Below are 16,783 nucleotides of genomic sequence, written 5' to 3' on the forward strand. Positions count from 1 at the left end.
GTGTTTCTTATCTGACAGGGGTACACCATAGGACTATATGAGACCAGATTAGGTTTTATGGCAACAGCTACGGCCTTAAAGGTGCAGCACCTGGACTGTTCACACAAGAGACCATGCGGGGCTCAGTCAGCCAGTTACAGAACTGACTAAACGTCACACAGCAGCATATGCTACACAACTAGCCAAACAAGCACATTCTGCTCAATGATGGACCCCCTGCTGCATCCTCTTGCTTAAAAAATCATCTTTGTGCTAAGATGTATAGAGTTGATACACTGCAACCACTGGTTTGACTGAAGCATCACTATATGGACATTTCAAATAACCTCTCTTTCCAGTGAAGCAGCCCTACACACACACACACACACACACACACACACACACACACACACACACACACACACACACACTCAACAGGTGTACCTGCAGGGAATCTGTCTGAAACTAATCTCATATCTGGACCTGGGGCAACACACTCTTCAGTCAGTTTATCACTGGAATGTGTGCAAATAGATATCTAGCCAGAATATGTGTTGAAGATATGCAGGAAAGGCTAGTCTTTGACAATTACGGCCTTCTGCGACATACAGCAATACTGGCCTCTCTGCCTTCCCTATTATACTCGATTGACAGCAAGTATTTGTGTGAGATTATGTACCAAGCAGCAATTTAAAGAATAATAACTTCATATAAGTAAGGTGTGGTAATAATAATACATAAGTGTACTCCTAAGGGACACTGAATTATACAGAATAATGAAAAAGTAATCTAATCAGTGAAGTTCCCCAGAAGCTGTCCAGATGTGTTGCCTTTGACATGACCTGTGGGCCAGTAACCACAGAGAGCCTGTGCCGGATCGGAAGCACCGCCACACCTCTCACATCATGACCAACAGCCACTGACGACCACACACAGCACGATGAGGCCGACGACCTTTTATAACCTGGAAGTGTTGCTAAGGAAAGCACATCTCCTCACCAGCAGTCAGTGTGTGTGTGTGTAGGTAGATAGATAGATAGATCGTTTATTGATCCCCAAAGGGAAATTCAAGTGTTTCATCTGTTCACATGAACTGTAATTAAAATGAATGGAAATTCAGTGTGAATGTAAATTAAAGGTGAAATCCGGTGAGTTTTCATATAGATCTGTTTCTCGAGGTCACCGACTACTGTCAGTACCAACCCCCCCCCCCAAAAAAAAAAAACAATCTGTATTACCTGGCTCAGCAGCTAATACATCCAGGCAGCTACAGCGCTACACTCTGGAGGCATGTGTGTCCCTGAACCCCCATGTACATGCCCCCAGAGTGTAGCGCTGCTGTCTATTTGCCTGGCTGCGTTAGCTGCTGGTTGTAGCAATTCAAGCTAGGTAGGTAATACAGATTGTTTCCGTTTTATTTCGTACCAACTCGGTGACTATAGCCTGGGTGCACCAATGCTGCCCTGCACACGATTTCATTCAAGCTGCAGAGCAGCCTGGATTCCATGGACCTATGTTTCGCATGAATGTTTGGTTCCCAGACCACATTCTCATTGACATGTGGTGTTAGCCAGGCTACTCAGTGAGCTTGATAAATGGAGATCTATGTGGAAACTCGCCGGATTTCTCCTTTAAGCCCTTTATTTTATTTATTAAACATCATAACAGTTTTGTTGTTGTTGTTTTTACATGCAGAAATACATATCTGCAAACAATTACGCTACGTGCAAAAGAGATGTAAAGAGATGTTTAATGTAAGTTAATGTCTTACATATACATACAATATGCCTGTGGAAATTGCCAACTTACACAGATTTCTTGAAAACTATATTTACAAAATTAATTTCCCTTTACAAAATATATATTACTTTATTTTAGTTTGCATCACACCGACAAAATTAGTTTGACTACACATTAACTCTGCTGCTGACTCCTGAGAAACTAGCAAGGACCAATCCTCTGTTGCAGTCTATACGTAAAGACAAGGCTGGGAAATTGACCTGTTGAGCAAGACTGAGCAGACTGCCCAGCTGCTGTGTGTGATTGTAAAACTGTCCTAGCTTGTTCTGTAAAGGCAATGCTAGGGGAATTTATAGAGATTGTGTTAAATGATCTGGCACTAACTGTGTAATTACCACCCATCACTAATGTCTCAGGACATGTCCTTAGTCTCAGGATGAAGACAAACACAACATGCGCAGCAGACGTACGCCACTTCTCTCGGTGGCTGTGACAGCCGGGACAGTCTAAGTGCTAGGAAGTGAAGAGGTATGCTGCAGGTAAAGAGATACTTGTCATCCTGTCTTGGGTACTCTGACAGATTGACTATCATCTTTTTGTATGTTTGTCGTGAGTGTGCCTGTTTCTAGTCTCTGCCTGACTGATGTCCTGATGGAGAGTTAAAACAAAATAAAAGGTTAAATCAGGATTTTTAAGTTATGGGTATTAACAATGTGTGCTAGTTTGACCAGTGTGCTTTTAAACATCAGATGGACAAAGTTTTAATTCCACTTAAAGATAGTGATGTGCCTTTGACTCTTCGGGCATTGAAGTCGTCAAACTCCACAAACTTTGGTCTAAACCTCTTGCCCCAGCACACACAATACATACATGCATACATACAGACATACATACATACATACATAGAGACACACACTTACAGTGAAACTTTCTGCCAAATAAAATTGCTTACTGAGCTTTTAAGCTTAACACTTAATCACATTTGTAATTCACTGTGATGTGCAGCATATTATTGCCATGTTGTGTGTGTTCATGTAATAACACACTGCCCTTGTTATGTAGCCGTCTCCACATAATTCCCAGGGAAGAAGCCCTGCACTCCGTTCAACACCCCTTCACACCAGCCATCCTCGTTTTTGCTCGTGACGTAGATGATATCTCCCTCCTTGAAGGCCAAGTCGTCCGCATTGCCTTTCTCGTAGTTGTACAGCGCCACCACTGTGCAAGTCAAGGAACAGCAGTGTGATCATTAGCCAGTGACAGAGACTCATGTTAGCCATTAGCCAGCAGGGGGCACTAGAGTGCATCATTTGTAGGCAGAGGGCTGGATTTCATCAGATTTCTACCCTGATGTATTTGTATTCAGGTCAGTACAGACAATGGAGAGATACTGATTCAGTCCTATTAAACATATCAATAGCTCAGAGGGGGGTCATTTGAGTTTTTAACACAAACAACTAAACAAATGATGTCATGTTCTAGAACACACACACACACACACACACACACAAACACACACAAATGTATGCACGAATACACAAATGTGGCCTTTGGGTGTGGCCCATGCACCATAGACATGCCAGAGGAAGGGGTCCTACCTTTCTCGAGGTAATTAGCTGGGACAGCCGAGTCGTAGTCCACAGGGGGAGGGAGAGGTGGCATGTCATCGAAGCCATCAAAGCAGTCAAGGGGTGGCGGTGGTGGTGCAGGAATCTCCAGATCTACCGCACACACAGTAGAGAGCGTCCATTAACACCTTCACCTCAGAACTGAACACACACACAGGCTCTGAACACAAAAAGCCATAGCATGTCATCATGTGTGTAGTCGTGATATGGAGACATTTCCCCTACTACTCTACACACGTGCATCATGTTGCTAAAGCCTACCTTACACTGACACACTTTGACAAGATTTGGGAAAGACTCTTGAAAGATTGCAGTCTTTTAGCTAATACCCCTCATTCAAGCTTTATTCAAAAGACTACAATCTTTCAAGAACCTTTCCCAAAAAGGTAGGCTTTAGTCATACAACACAGTATGTGTGCATTCACTGCCTTCACATGTAATCAGAGGCACAAGGCTGTAACTCAGGTGACATTTAACTTGGGTTTAACGCACAACCTATTTTCATCATCTATCAGAATCAGTTGAGCATTGACTACACATATTCTCCATCCTGATGATTTATAAACTAGCTGTAGAGGCCTGATGAGTGTCCATGTACTTCTCCGCAGCTGAAACACACGTGGCAAACTCATCAAAGCCCACACCGCTATCACACGGCTACTGCAGGCATCTCACTGGTCTCAGCTGGCCAGTTTTAATTAGCAGTATGAATCGATGCATACAATTATTGCGTAACAACACACATTCATCATGCCCTAATTATGTTATAGATTGGATTGTAGGCTACTTTAATGTGGTCACCATCCACTGCACGACACATCGCCGCTCAGTTCTACATCTGCATCATTTCATCCAAACCAGTAGCTGGGATGGAGCTGCACGTTTCCTCAATGGTGCTGACACCACACCACACCAAATCTCGTCAACAGCTGAAAATACCCAATCATATTATAACAACAGGACGCTTTTGTAGCCTATATTTATTTCCAAACCCCATGACAGATAAAAAAAAAAAAAAAAAACTTGATCTCTCTGTACAGAATTTGCAGCGAAAGCTATTTTCTCCCCCTGCCGGCCTCTCGGCACGTAGACCATGTGAACCCAGGCGGCATCAGCTTGCCAAATGTTCACACCTGCGTTGCCGCTAGCTACAGATGCCCTCGGGCAGCCGCCGGGGACGGGGCGGGCGAGTGGGCAGGACTCACCCAGGTGCTCAAGGCGGGCAGGAAGCTTGGTCAGGGGGCTCAGTGAGGCGGGCGGCGCGGACGGGGGAGGGTACGCGGGCGGAGGTGGGATCATGACTGACCCAGAGGCACAAGAGAGACAAGCACAGTGTGGTGAAGCAGCAGCAGGATCGGCAGGAGCGGCAGCATATATCAACAAAACATCACAAGCATTATGCATTAGGGTACAGACACATCCAGACTCTCCGCTCTGCATAATCTATACATCAATTCACTTTATGACGGACATGTCTGACGCAATGTAACTTCACTCCTACATGAGTTTACACCATAGGCTACGCTGGAGGAAGTAAACATCAACTTATTACTGTCCTGGGCAAAAGTACATGTACAAACTGTATTCAATATGAATCATAAGCATAGTTTTTCTCTATTTGCCCAACAATATACTCCTAGACAACAGTACGTCATTCTAAATCCCTCTAATGAGTGCGTTAGTCTAAATCTATGAGTGCACTAGTCTAGTCTAAATCTTTCTGATGAGTGCGTTAGTCTAAATCCCTCTATGAGTGCATTGGTCTAAATCAATCTATGAGTGCATTAGTCTAAATCCTTCCGATGAGTGCGTTAGTCTAAATCCCTCTATGAGTGTGTTAGTCTAAATCTCTCTGATGAGAGTGCTAGTCTAAATCCTGGTCCCCTGTGGCCTTACGTGATTGGACGCCGGGCAGGAAGAGCGAGCGCGTGTAGAGAGAGCGCGTGCTGGGGCCCATGCGCACCCTCAGCGAGAGCGACCGCGCACTGGGGGGGTGGCGGCGCACGCGAGAACGCCTCGTGCGAGGAGCTACGCCACACACAGGAAGAGACACACACACACACACACACACACACACACACACACATACAGAGAGAGAGACCTCACTCAAAAGATCAAGAGTCAGACTGACTGGAAGTCCATTCAGCAGAGGCACGAGCAGACCGTGCACGTGGAGCGGAGCGGAGCGTATGGTTCAACATAAACACACTCAACCTAAAGACACTCAAAAGGAGAGGGTGTGCAAGATGTGATGTGATCATGATTAATTGAAAGAGTCATTAATGAAATAAGTCATAAATAAATCAGACGCTTATTCACACTCACACGCCACTGCACTTTACGGCATTCTAGCTTTAACATTTTTTCTCATTTTGTAAGAGTCTTTGAGCAAGAGTGTGGGCTACATGAGTGCATGTCCATGTAAATGTATACTTAATGTATATATATAGATACCTCCATAGGAGGTATAGACAGTGAGTTACACACTAGGGGTGCAATAATAAGCTTTTAAAGCTCACGTCCGCCCCCACAAAGCTCTTCTTCACATATAAAGTGATGATTTTCCATGTATGTGTCACCTATGCAAACAGTCTCTGTGGCAGCGTTAATGCCTTTTTTATGTTGAACCATGCAGCAGCTTACAAAAGCACAGAAACACAGACGGCCAAACCTGTAAGGAGGTTAGACACACTGACAAACCTGATTACACATTTTGTCAAGGAAATAAATGAATCGCAGAGAGTAAATGCTTCGAGTCAACAAGCATGTAATATAACAAGACCCAGGAGTGGGCCCAGGTAGAGTAGGAGGGACCAGGCTCCTCTGTTTGAGTGACAGCTGGCTACCTTCAAGCTCGTCCAATGGCGGGACAGGGGGAGGTGGAAGGTCAGTGCAATCACTGATTGGAGGAGGGAGGGCATCATCCATGAGAATGGGAGGGGGAAAGCCGTTCTCCTCTGCCACTGGCACACAGGAAAGAAGACATTTATTCACCATGCAGGAGCAACATGCAACATGCAACATGCAACCTAAAACTGAGATCTCCAAGCCTGTACAGAATCATTCATACCCAAACGCATCAACAAGTTTTTAGCATGATACACAACATATACCAGTCAGTTCTTTAATGGTTTGTAAAACCCTTAATCCATTTCATTCTGTCGAACTCAACATTAGAACACTACACGAATAACAGTATGGCAAATTCTTCTTGCAACCTGAGACGTGAGAACATGACATTTATGTTTAGTGCCGGAGTTCTTTATTTTGATGACTAATTTCCGTGATTAAAGCATCTCGGTTTTTTAACAGCAGGCTGAGTGCTCTCACTTCCTGTATTCGGGTGCAGGAAGATCCAGCCCCAGCTAACTCAAGCACACGCGCCAGCAGCACAGTCCCTAAGGTCTCGTGCCAGAGCCTGCGTCTGAACAGAGGGGGGGGGGGGGATCGGACAACTGCTCATGTTGCAACATCGGAATGCCATGAATAGTTTAAAACGTGGCTGTCCAATAAGCAGATAGTATACTGTATGTTCTTTTTGCTTAAGCAATAAGAAAAAATACCATTAATGGCAATGAATGCAATGTCTTAATTCAAATGAGGCAAAGTGCAAAGTCAGTGAATGAGCAAAGAGTGTCTTGTGCACAGAGTGACCAGATGAGAATGGGTGACCTTCGGGACAGGACCAGGGGGCCACGTGACTATGGTTGCCATTAGATACTGTTTAAGAGAAGTAGCTGTGTGCACATCCCACCTCGCAGGTGCAGGACAAATGGAGAGTAACTTAGGAAGGAATGTAATGTCCGCAACACTGATAAATTGCTCCCGTTTAATGAAAAAAATGCAACGTTTCGACCCTACTGGGTCTTCATCAGGCAAATGGTGAATGAAGACCCAGTAGGGTCGAAACGTTGCATTTTTTTCATTAAATGGGAGCAATTTATCAGTGTTGCGGACATTACATCCCAGCCGGTCATTCAGAAGGCACAATGATTGTGTTGGTGTAGCTTTGTGTCAACAACGGATGAAAATCAGCTTATTTTTCAAAGGACACATGCAGTAGGGACTGCTGCAGCCAATGAGCAGTCGCCGTGCACAGGCTGCAGGACGACTCAACCACCATGAACCGTTTTAATGTTCTATCAGACAATAACTACTCGAGACTCTGCTCTCGTAGCATTTTCGGGACAATAAAGGCAGGATTTGGGATTCGGGACAACTGCTTGGATTTTGTGACTCGGAACTTTCGGGATTATCTGGTCACCCTATGCATGGACTAAAGCTATTGTATGGTGAGTGGGAGCACGACATTGACCCATCAATGTTTGTGCCTCAGATCTCGCTCATTGTATAGCAAATAGATTTTGCCTTGATATTATATTAGAGTATGCTAGACTTTTCCCATCATGCTACTTAGGGCCCTGTGACAGCTACAACTTCAAAAGAGATGGTATACTCCTAAAAATGCCTTTTAGACCAATGACAACGATAAGATTGATATGAATGATAAAAACAGGGCTTTCCAAATGATAACGATAAGACTGTACTCAGACGATGTGGCCCTCATATTCCATGAGAATGCACTGCGAGTTTTAAACCCCGACATCCAAGTCGGTGCTATACATTGGTGGAGGGTTAGTGAGGCTCCCTTCTTGGCTATAAAGCTCTTTAGGTGCCCTGATAAAGCCCTACTACATAAATGGAATGTGGTGTTGTTGTTGTTGTTGTTCTGTGCAGTGTTAAGGCAGAAGATGTCGATGTAGGCCTACCTGTCTCCAGAGGTGGGGCAGGTGGGGCGGGCGGGGGGGGTGGGGCGATTGGGGGTGGGGGCAGTGCCGACGCCTCCACGGGGGGTGGTGGTGGTGGAGGGGGAGGCGGAGGGGCCACTTCCGCGGAGTCGCCAGCGGAGGGCAGCGGAGGAGGGGGCGGGACGAAGTCCTGGACCTCGACCTCGACCACGCCGCCGTCCTCGTCCATCAGCGGCGGCGGCAGCAAAGCCCCGTCCTCCAGTATCGTGCTCGTGATGTCCGCTTCAGCGGGCCAGCTGGGCACGACCGGCGGGGCTACGGCCTTCCCAAAACTAGACCTGCGGACGGACACGGAGAGTTGGGTACATCGACTGGAGAGTAAACAATATCTATCTTTCAAACGAGCCGTTTTCATGGCTCAGATGACTGCTGAACGCAGCACAGAGACTTTCAAGAGTAGTAATCTATACAGACATTACATCACATGCTTTCTGTATTGATAGTGATATTTAGACCCAAATCATTACAAATAAAAACAAACTCCAGTGAGATACCACACTCAACTCAATATAGTGAGCAACAGCCTTTCATGCTGCCAGACAAGTCCACGCTTACAACCTAATACAATGAGCCGGTATTCACACGCCATGCCATCACAACACAACACACACACACACACACACACACACATGCGAGGGTCTTACCCATGCCATGCCATCACAGCATACGCACACATCACACATGCGAGGGTCTTACCCACACCATGCCATCTCAGCACACACACACACACACACACACACACACACACACACATGCGAGGGTCTTACCCATGCCACGCCATGCCATCACACACACACACACACACACACACACACACGCGAGGGTCTTACCCACACCATGCCATCACACACATACACACACACACACATGCGAGGGTCATACCCACGCCATGCCATCACAGTACTCACACACACACACACACACACACACACACACACACACACATACACACACACACACACACACACACACACACACACACACACACACACACACACACACGAGAGTCTTACCCAGTGGAGCGGTCACTGAGAGACGTGAGCGATGCGCCACGGGACATCGTCGGGGCAACCGGGCACTGGACAGGTTCAAGTGGCCGGGTACTTCTCCTGTTTTGGCACGAGCAAATACACACACACGCACACGCACACACACACGCACGCACACGCACACACACACACACACACACGCACACACACGCACACACACACACACGCACACAATTATGAATTTTACTATTTCTCTTGTTTTGGCATGTAAGCACACACACACACATTATTATTTACCCACCCACCCACACGCCCACACACACACACACATCTCAACTCCTTTTGAAGTACTCCACAGTCAATGTAGCCTACACATGAACAGCGATTAATGAGATCAACAAGTCCCAATTACTGTATACCCAGCACTTACTACACTCTCTCAACATCAGTTTTGTCAGTTTTGAACATAATGAACTTTCCACACGCCAAGTGCATTACAAAACATTGGACATTACGTTAGAGAAACGTAAACGTAAACAGTTAGAGAAGCGTGAGCTGCCTCTTGGTATGGCAAGGCTTGTGACAATCACTACAGACAGAGGAAGTCAGCAAAAGAGGTGAGGCAAAATGAATTTCCTGTCTGAGAACCCTTCAGAGAGAGAAAAAAAACAGGAAATGCAACTTCACAGCCTCCTACACTTAAAAAAAAACAATCATCCTCCCTGTAACACTGTTGTCGCCTATTTCACATGAGAAAGTGTGAGTGTTGTTAACAGATCCGGTGTATGTATTCAATGTCTGAGTAAATATAGCTATACTGTACTTACAGCCAGGTGTTAGGTAACTTCCTAATAATGGCTAATAATGGTTAATCAAATATGGAGTCCATAAAGATAATAGTCAGCAATAACATCAGTTTTCGTAAGTTCAGCATTGCCTTGTTGGCTTGTCTGTAAAACAACACTTAGTTCCCTATATAGTGACACAAGGTACACATCTTGCCTTTGGAAACATTGGACCCGTTGTCTGTTTAGGTTGTATAAATGATGCATCATATGTTTTATTCTTAAATGTTTTGTATTGTTAGATATTTATTCATATTTGTACTGCATTGTCTCTATGGACCTTTGTGTCTTGGATAAAGTTGATATACAGTGTATATGCCACCAGCTGTGGATGAGAGGGCACCTACCCAAGCGTGCCGCCGGGCTTGCGTGTCATGGTGGCGGTCCGGTCCACCTGCTTCCCGGAGTCCTGTGAGAGGAAGAGGAGGAGGAGGAGGAGGAGGAGGAGGAGAGGCACAGATGAGCTGCGGCGCTCTGGCCCGCTGACGCTGACGCCAGTCCAGGCAGGAGCTGGACGAGGCCAGCGGGACGTGGTGGAGCTGGCTCTGGGCATTACGGCCGGGAGACCAGATCTCTTGTGGTCAGGCTGCTTAATGGGCTTTTTAGATTGCAAACATCTGCCACGTCGCTGACAAATAAATGGTGGAATTCACAGCAGCCTCTCAATAGTAAGTCATTATTGCGCCGCGTCAGATATGTACTCAGCCACATTCTCATTTTTAGCAGTTTTTGGCTGGCGGCTGCATGGTGCCAATATCTAAACTGTTAAACATCTACCAGCTGCTGTCAAATAAATGGTCAAAATCAACAGCCACTCAACAGTAAGTCATTATTGTGTGTCGGAAATCTACCAGCCACGTTCCCATTTCAGCAGCACTTGGTTGGTGGCGGCATGGTGGCAATATCCTAACTATGATGTAACGCGGGGTCAGGGGTTGTGTACGCACACAGTCACAGTAGGCCTACAATGAAGATATCAAATGCTGGTAAGGTATGCAAGGTCCTCTCGTGAACTTCAGTGAGAAGAAGAATGGCCAAAATAGAGCGTCTCTGATAGAATGTTTTTTATCTGTCTGTCTGTCTGTCTGTGTGTGTGTTTAATTTTGCATGCATACTTGTAGGGCTTCATGTTTGTCTTGTTCTGTGTGTGTTTGTGTGTAAGAGAAAGGAAGTTTGTGTGTGTGTGTGTGTGTGTGTGTGTGTGTGTGTGTGTGTGTTTGTGCGTGAGTGTATGTGTGAGTGTATGTGTGTGTGTGTGTATGTGAGTGTGTATGTGAGTGTGTATGTGTATATGTGTGTGTGTGTGTGTGTGCGTGTATGTGTATGTGTGTATGTGTGTGTGTGTGTGTGTGTGTGTGTGTGTGTGTGTGCGTGTGCACTCTCCGTAAAGGAGAAGAGGACTTGTAAGGGCATCAATGAGACGGCTTAGCCCCGGCAGCACTAATTAGTGCCTCTCGCTGTTTTTTCCCACGCTGTGGCAGACTGTCAGCTCATTGTGCTGCTCTGGGCTTGTGTGTGTGTGTGTGTGTGTGTGCGCGCATGTGTGTGTGTGTGTGTGTGTGTGTGTGTGTGTGTGTGTTTGATTACTAATTGAGGTCAGAATCCCTTCAGTGAGCGGATGTGGCAGTCAGAGAGACTAATAAAATTGTGTCTGCGATCGCTGCATAGGCACTATATCAAGGGACCAATTTTGCATGGATCTCTTTTAAATAATGCAAAATTAAGACACAACTCACAACAGATGGAATTAGTAGTAGCCTATCCTCAATTTGACAACGTCATGACTAAATAAAGCATAATTACTCACAGGATATATCAATGTGTTTGAATTTAACTACTGTTACTATACCTATACACATACTGTTAAGTACACCTACACATAGCCTAATCATCTATTTCAAAGTAGTATCGTCAGATGAATCTCAGCAGAGGGGTTTCTCACCTTCATGCCATGGCCGAGTGAGTCTAGACTGGCATAGGAAATGGGTGTGCGGGTGTACTTGGTTTTGGGCTCTTTGCCTGTTGCCGGGGGGATGACCTTGTGGCTACGAGGCACCCTCTTTGCCGCCGTGAAAACGCCAATCTCCCTGCGAGCCACTTTCTCCCTGTGCATGGCCACTGTCTGTGGGGGGGGGGGGGAAGACAAAGAAAAAGCTGACATTTCAAACAAGCTATTCAAGAGTGCACTCCTTTACTTTGAAATCCTACATGGCTGTGTGGATGGTAACAAAACCTCACTCACTTCTATGTGTTTTTTAAAGAAATCCATTCTTAATACACAAATAACAAATGAATGCATTCCTCTCATGGATGAGGGACAAACTTTTAGGAATTAGAGAACCAATGATGCGTCTTGCTTGCTATTTTTCCCATGATACACCAGGCTGAGTCTGGGTCAGACAGGGTGGACCCTTAATTTATAGCCAGACATCAAGTAACCAAGGCCACGCCAATGACCGGATCAGCCATTTCCTCAAAATGCCAACCTCCGCATAGTATACCCGGGGCTGCTAAAGGAGGGACCCCTTTTTTTATTATTTGGTGCCCCTTTTGTAGCGCGCCCCCTTCCTGGGTGCGACACCAGGACAATGGGCAGCATCAATCACGGCGAGTGCTTCAGCCCCCTCGCCGAAGAACAGTGAGCGTCATTCATGCGAGGGCCTCCGAGCCCAGCCGAGCCCCTCCGGGGCTTCCTCCGTCCCCAAAGCGTGCCTCAGGTGACCTGGTTGGTGAAGCTGGGCACGGACAGAGCGCTGGAATGCCCGCGGCCCCTGCCAGGGCTTTGGGGACGACAGACGATGGGAGGGAGAGAGGGGAGAGGAGGAGGAGGAGGAGGTGGGTGGCTATAGGCTATTCTCCCGAGGGCGAGGGCCCAAGAGTGGGTGCAGGGAATCAAGCACTAGGCTGGGAAGCACTGGAGGTTTCCAGCACACGGAGACCCAGGGGAGAGGAGGAGGAGGAGGAGGAGGGGGGGGGGCGGAGGAACAGAGCAGAGCCGAGCAGAGGGAGGGGAGATGGGGAGCGCACGGATAGGCTGTGGGTGGTATGGAACTGGGGATGGTTGAGACTGAGACTGGTGGCTGTAATGGCTTTTCCCACAACCCCCCTCTGAATTAAGTGGACAAACAAGGACATTTGGGTGGGTGTATCACACAAGGAAAAATAAACTCAGGAAAACAAACTGCCTCGTTGCTTATGAATTCTGTCAGCAAAAACCGTCATGGTTGGCTTCCCTGTGAAATCTACAGGGTTTTTTTTTCTCTTCTCATCTCAAAAATAAAAAAATGGAACCACAAGAATAAGATGGCGTAAGCAACCTCCTGGGAAACGGAAGTTCAACACTCCCTGACCTTTAAAGGGATATTCCGCCATTTGTGGAAATACGCTCATTTTCCACCTTCCCTCGAGCAAAACAATCGATATTTACCTTGTTCCCGTTCATCCAACCATTCTGTGAGTCTGGCGATACAACTTTTAGCTTCAGCCTAGCATAGATCATTAAATCGGATTAGACCATTAGCTTCTCGCCTGCTAGCTTCATGTTTAAAAGTGACTAATATTTCTGGTAATTTTCCCATTTAAAACGTGTGTCCTCTCAAGTTAGAAAGTGCAATAAGACCAACTGAAAATGAACCCTGCCGTTTTTCTAGGCTGATTTGACATGGAACTACATTCTCATCTGGCGTAATAATCAAGGCAACTTGCAGCTACTGGCACTACTACTGCTTGATGTCTATGGGGACTATTTTCAGATGCTGCGTACGATATCACTGCGCCTATGGTACGTTTGCAAGTTGCCTTGATTATTAGTTATTACGCCAGATGAGAGTGTAGTTCCATGTCAAATCAGCCTAGAAAAACGCCAGGTTTCATTTTCAGTTGGTCTTATTGCACTTTCTAACTTGAGAGGAGACACGTTTTAAATGGGAAAATTATCAGAAATCTTAGTCACTTTTAAACATGAAGCTAGCAGGCGAGAAGCTAATGGTCTAATCCGATTCAGTGATCTATGCTAGGCTGAAGCTAAAAGTTGTATCGCCAGACTCACAGAATGGCTGGATGAACGGGAACAAGGTAAATATCGATTGTTTTGCTCGAGGGGAGGTGGAAAATGAGCGTATTTCCAAAAATGGCGGAATATCCCTTTAACAACTCTCTAAACTCTTTTTTTCTGTAGATGCATGTAAGGCCTCAATGATGCTAATCTGAAAGGATAGTTAAAAAGCAATTCTTTAAGAGCTTGGTCACCTGTCCCATGCCTTTTATTTAACTTATCTGAATGTTCTGGTCCAATGGATGTATAGTGATTAATGCACAGAGATAATGACAACCTTCACCTTCTGACCAGTTATTAGGAATAATTACAGATGATGAAATGACCACATAAGTTAACTGTCATATTTTAAATGGATGTCTAATTATCACTATTCAGCTTTTAAGAACATAAAATCCTGATGGAACGTTTGCGCTTAATCTTACCCTTAATCTTGCACTGTTATCGTACCCTTAAGAAGTAGTTTAGTTGACACTGTCCTCAATCTCTCCCTCAAGCTGATGTGTGGTGAGCATGCTAGTGCATAATGGCTGCTGTGCGTCACCCAGGTGGTTAGTAAGGTCCTCCATTACACTTTGGAGGTGGCTAGTAAGGTCCCCCATTAAATGTAAAGTGCTTTGGGTGCCTTGGAAAACGCTATATAAACGTATTGTTATTGCTGTTGTTATTGTTAATAACCTACTTGACATATCATGTAGTCACATTTCTGACACTTACAGTATTTAGCTCTTCTCTGTGTAGTAAATCTTTCACATTTAACCCTTGATCTTGAACCCATGGTCTCTATTTGGACCATGCAGTCTGTCAATGCTTTAATGTCTGTTGATGTCAGGTTTTTTTTTTTTTTTTGCTTGTTTGTTTGTTTTCTAAACTAAACAAAACCCCACAGATTCCAAAGCACAGTATCCGGTATTACTAAATCCTTTGTGCACGCACAGACAATCCAGCTGATGGCGAATGCAACACTGAAGTGATTTGTAGTGGCTGGTTGAGTTGACACAGCGGAGTTACCACGTGAGCATCCTCCTTCTTCAGTGTGTCATCGTTGATGAGCCCACAAGACCTCTAGAGGGCTCGACTGTGGATTCTGGAGTCCCAAACCCACCGCCCACTCTGTGTCGTCCTGGGGCCCAAAGTAGGCTATAGTATACCGAACAGAACCGAACCGGACCGCGCCGCAAAACCTTTGCCATTACCTGTCCGATGAGATTGATGGAGGACTCCATCTGGCCCAGCTGAGAGGTCTGGGCATCCAGGAGCTTCAGGACGCTGCTGGCCATGTTGCTGATCTGGTAGGCCACACTGGCCAGGGACTGGGTCGTGAAGGCCTTGGTCTCCTCCAGAGCCTTCTGGGATTCATCTCCTGCCTGCGGAGAACCAGAGCGACAGAGGCACGCATCATCACTGTCACCACAATTCAATTATTACGGATCTGCAGAAGATACTCAGGGGGGCTGGGGGGCATCTGTGAATAAATCATCTGAATATCCACACCACTTCAGTATGATGAGAACACATAGACATATTTTCACCTCCAAACAAACAAAACAAAACAGGTGTTGCCTCTCAGTTTTGCACCAGCAGAGATAAGGCCCACAGTTGTGTCTGGTGCTTTGCTCTGTAACGTGCAACCGTCAACATTTCCTCTTTTCTGCAAAGGAGACGACTGCATGCACATGCACATGCAACTTATCTATGAGCTGCAACAAAGTGAAACTCAGGTAGCCTACAGACCCCAGGGGGAAGCAGTCTCATCTTCAGAAACTCACTGTTCACTGATGACATACAGTAGGCTAGCTACAGTAGCCTATACTGTCTGTGGTTTAATTTACTGTTAGGCAAACACGCTGCTCTAAAAAGAAGCCAGAATCACCAGCCATCAAGACAGTCAACGACAGCTTGTTCTGAACCTCTGTGGTTGTAATGACATGTTCCTGAAAACAGAGAGGTTGTCTTTCATTTCTTCTATAGGGGTTTTTGCAGAACAGCTATAGTCACAGGTTGATGCACTGCAGACTCTTGATGAAGTAGCCTCTACTACAGAATTCACCTCACTCACACACATCACTATTCATTTGTCACTTTCTATTTTGTTGTAGGCCTACTCCATTAACCTTCAGAGGAGAATATTACACTTCACAAACAAGAGTTACCTACAGATTGACATCTCATTTCCATAGAAGAGATGGCACAGCCCGCTTATCAAAAATTCGGCAGCTCAGTTTTACAGTTCAAAAAAGTTCTCACCTCGAGATAGTTTTTCTCGCAGTAGTCCGCCACATTGTACAGGTTTTGGTAGTTTTCCAAAAGAGCCTGTCTCGCCGACGGCGCTTCTTGAAGTATTTTGACTACTTCTTCGGTGTAGTTTTGATCCTTCATCACAATCGTCTTGAATTCCCGCAAAAAATCATTCACCAACGGCGCGTCATGAAAGATGATTTAAGCTTGTAGAGAGGCTGAGCCGCCCAGCCTTTGACGTTGTCTCAGCGAGGAAAGAGAACTTGACAGTCAAAGCGAGAAGGATATCGTGACAGCGCGCAGCGAGCTGCAGACCGCAAGTTCTCTTTCACGTTTACTCTTGGCGCAATGAACACCCTTGATCTCACAGTCCTAAAACGGGCGTTAATTAACGAATAGATTACTAATTTATCCCGTGTTATAACATTGTGAAAATGAACAAGCCTAGTCCATGTTCCATTATGGCCTAAATCATTGTAGCCTAGGTATTTACGCACTTCAG

The 16,783-nt window shown here is 45.7% G+C and overlaps 1 protein-coding gene across 1 annotated transcript; it reads right to left on the reverse strand.

The window, feature by feature from the left end:
* Positions 1-1,711: 1,711 nt before the first annotated feature.
* On the reverse strand, positions 1,712-16,737 carry abi3a (ABI family, member 3a). Its single transcript, XM_062532320.1, has 9 exons — positions 16,291-16,737; positions 15,240-15,410; positions 11,932-12,111; positions 10,337-10,398; positions 9,169-9,264; positions 8,117-8,433; positions 6,194-6,310; positions 3,318-3,440; positions 1,712-2,937 (listed from the first exon to the last, which is right to left on the reverse strand). Exons 1-9 carry the CDS (start codon positions 16,420-16,422, stop codon positions 2,774-2,776), a joined length of 1,362 nt encoding a protein of 453 aa, XP_062388304.1. The 5' UTR covers positions 16,423-16,737; the 3' UTR covers positions 1,712-2,773.
* Between the last annotated feature and the right edge of the window lie 46 nt (positions 16,738-16,783).

The sequence above is a fragment of the Sardina pilchardus genome, chromosome 3 (assembly GCF_963854185.1).
Source record: "Sardina pilchardus chromosome 3, fSarPil1.1, whole genome shotgun sequence".
NCBI lineage: Eukaryota > Metazoa > Chordata > Actinopteri > Clupeiformes > Clupeidae > Sardina > Sardina pilchardus.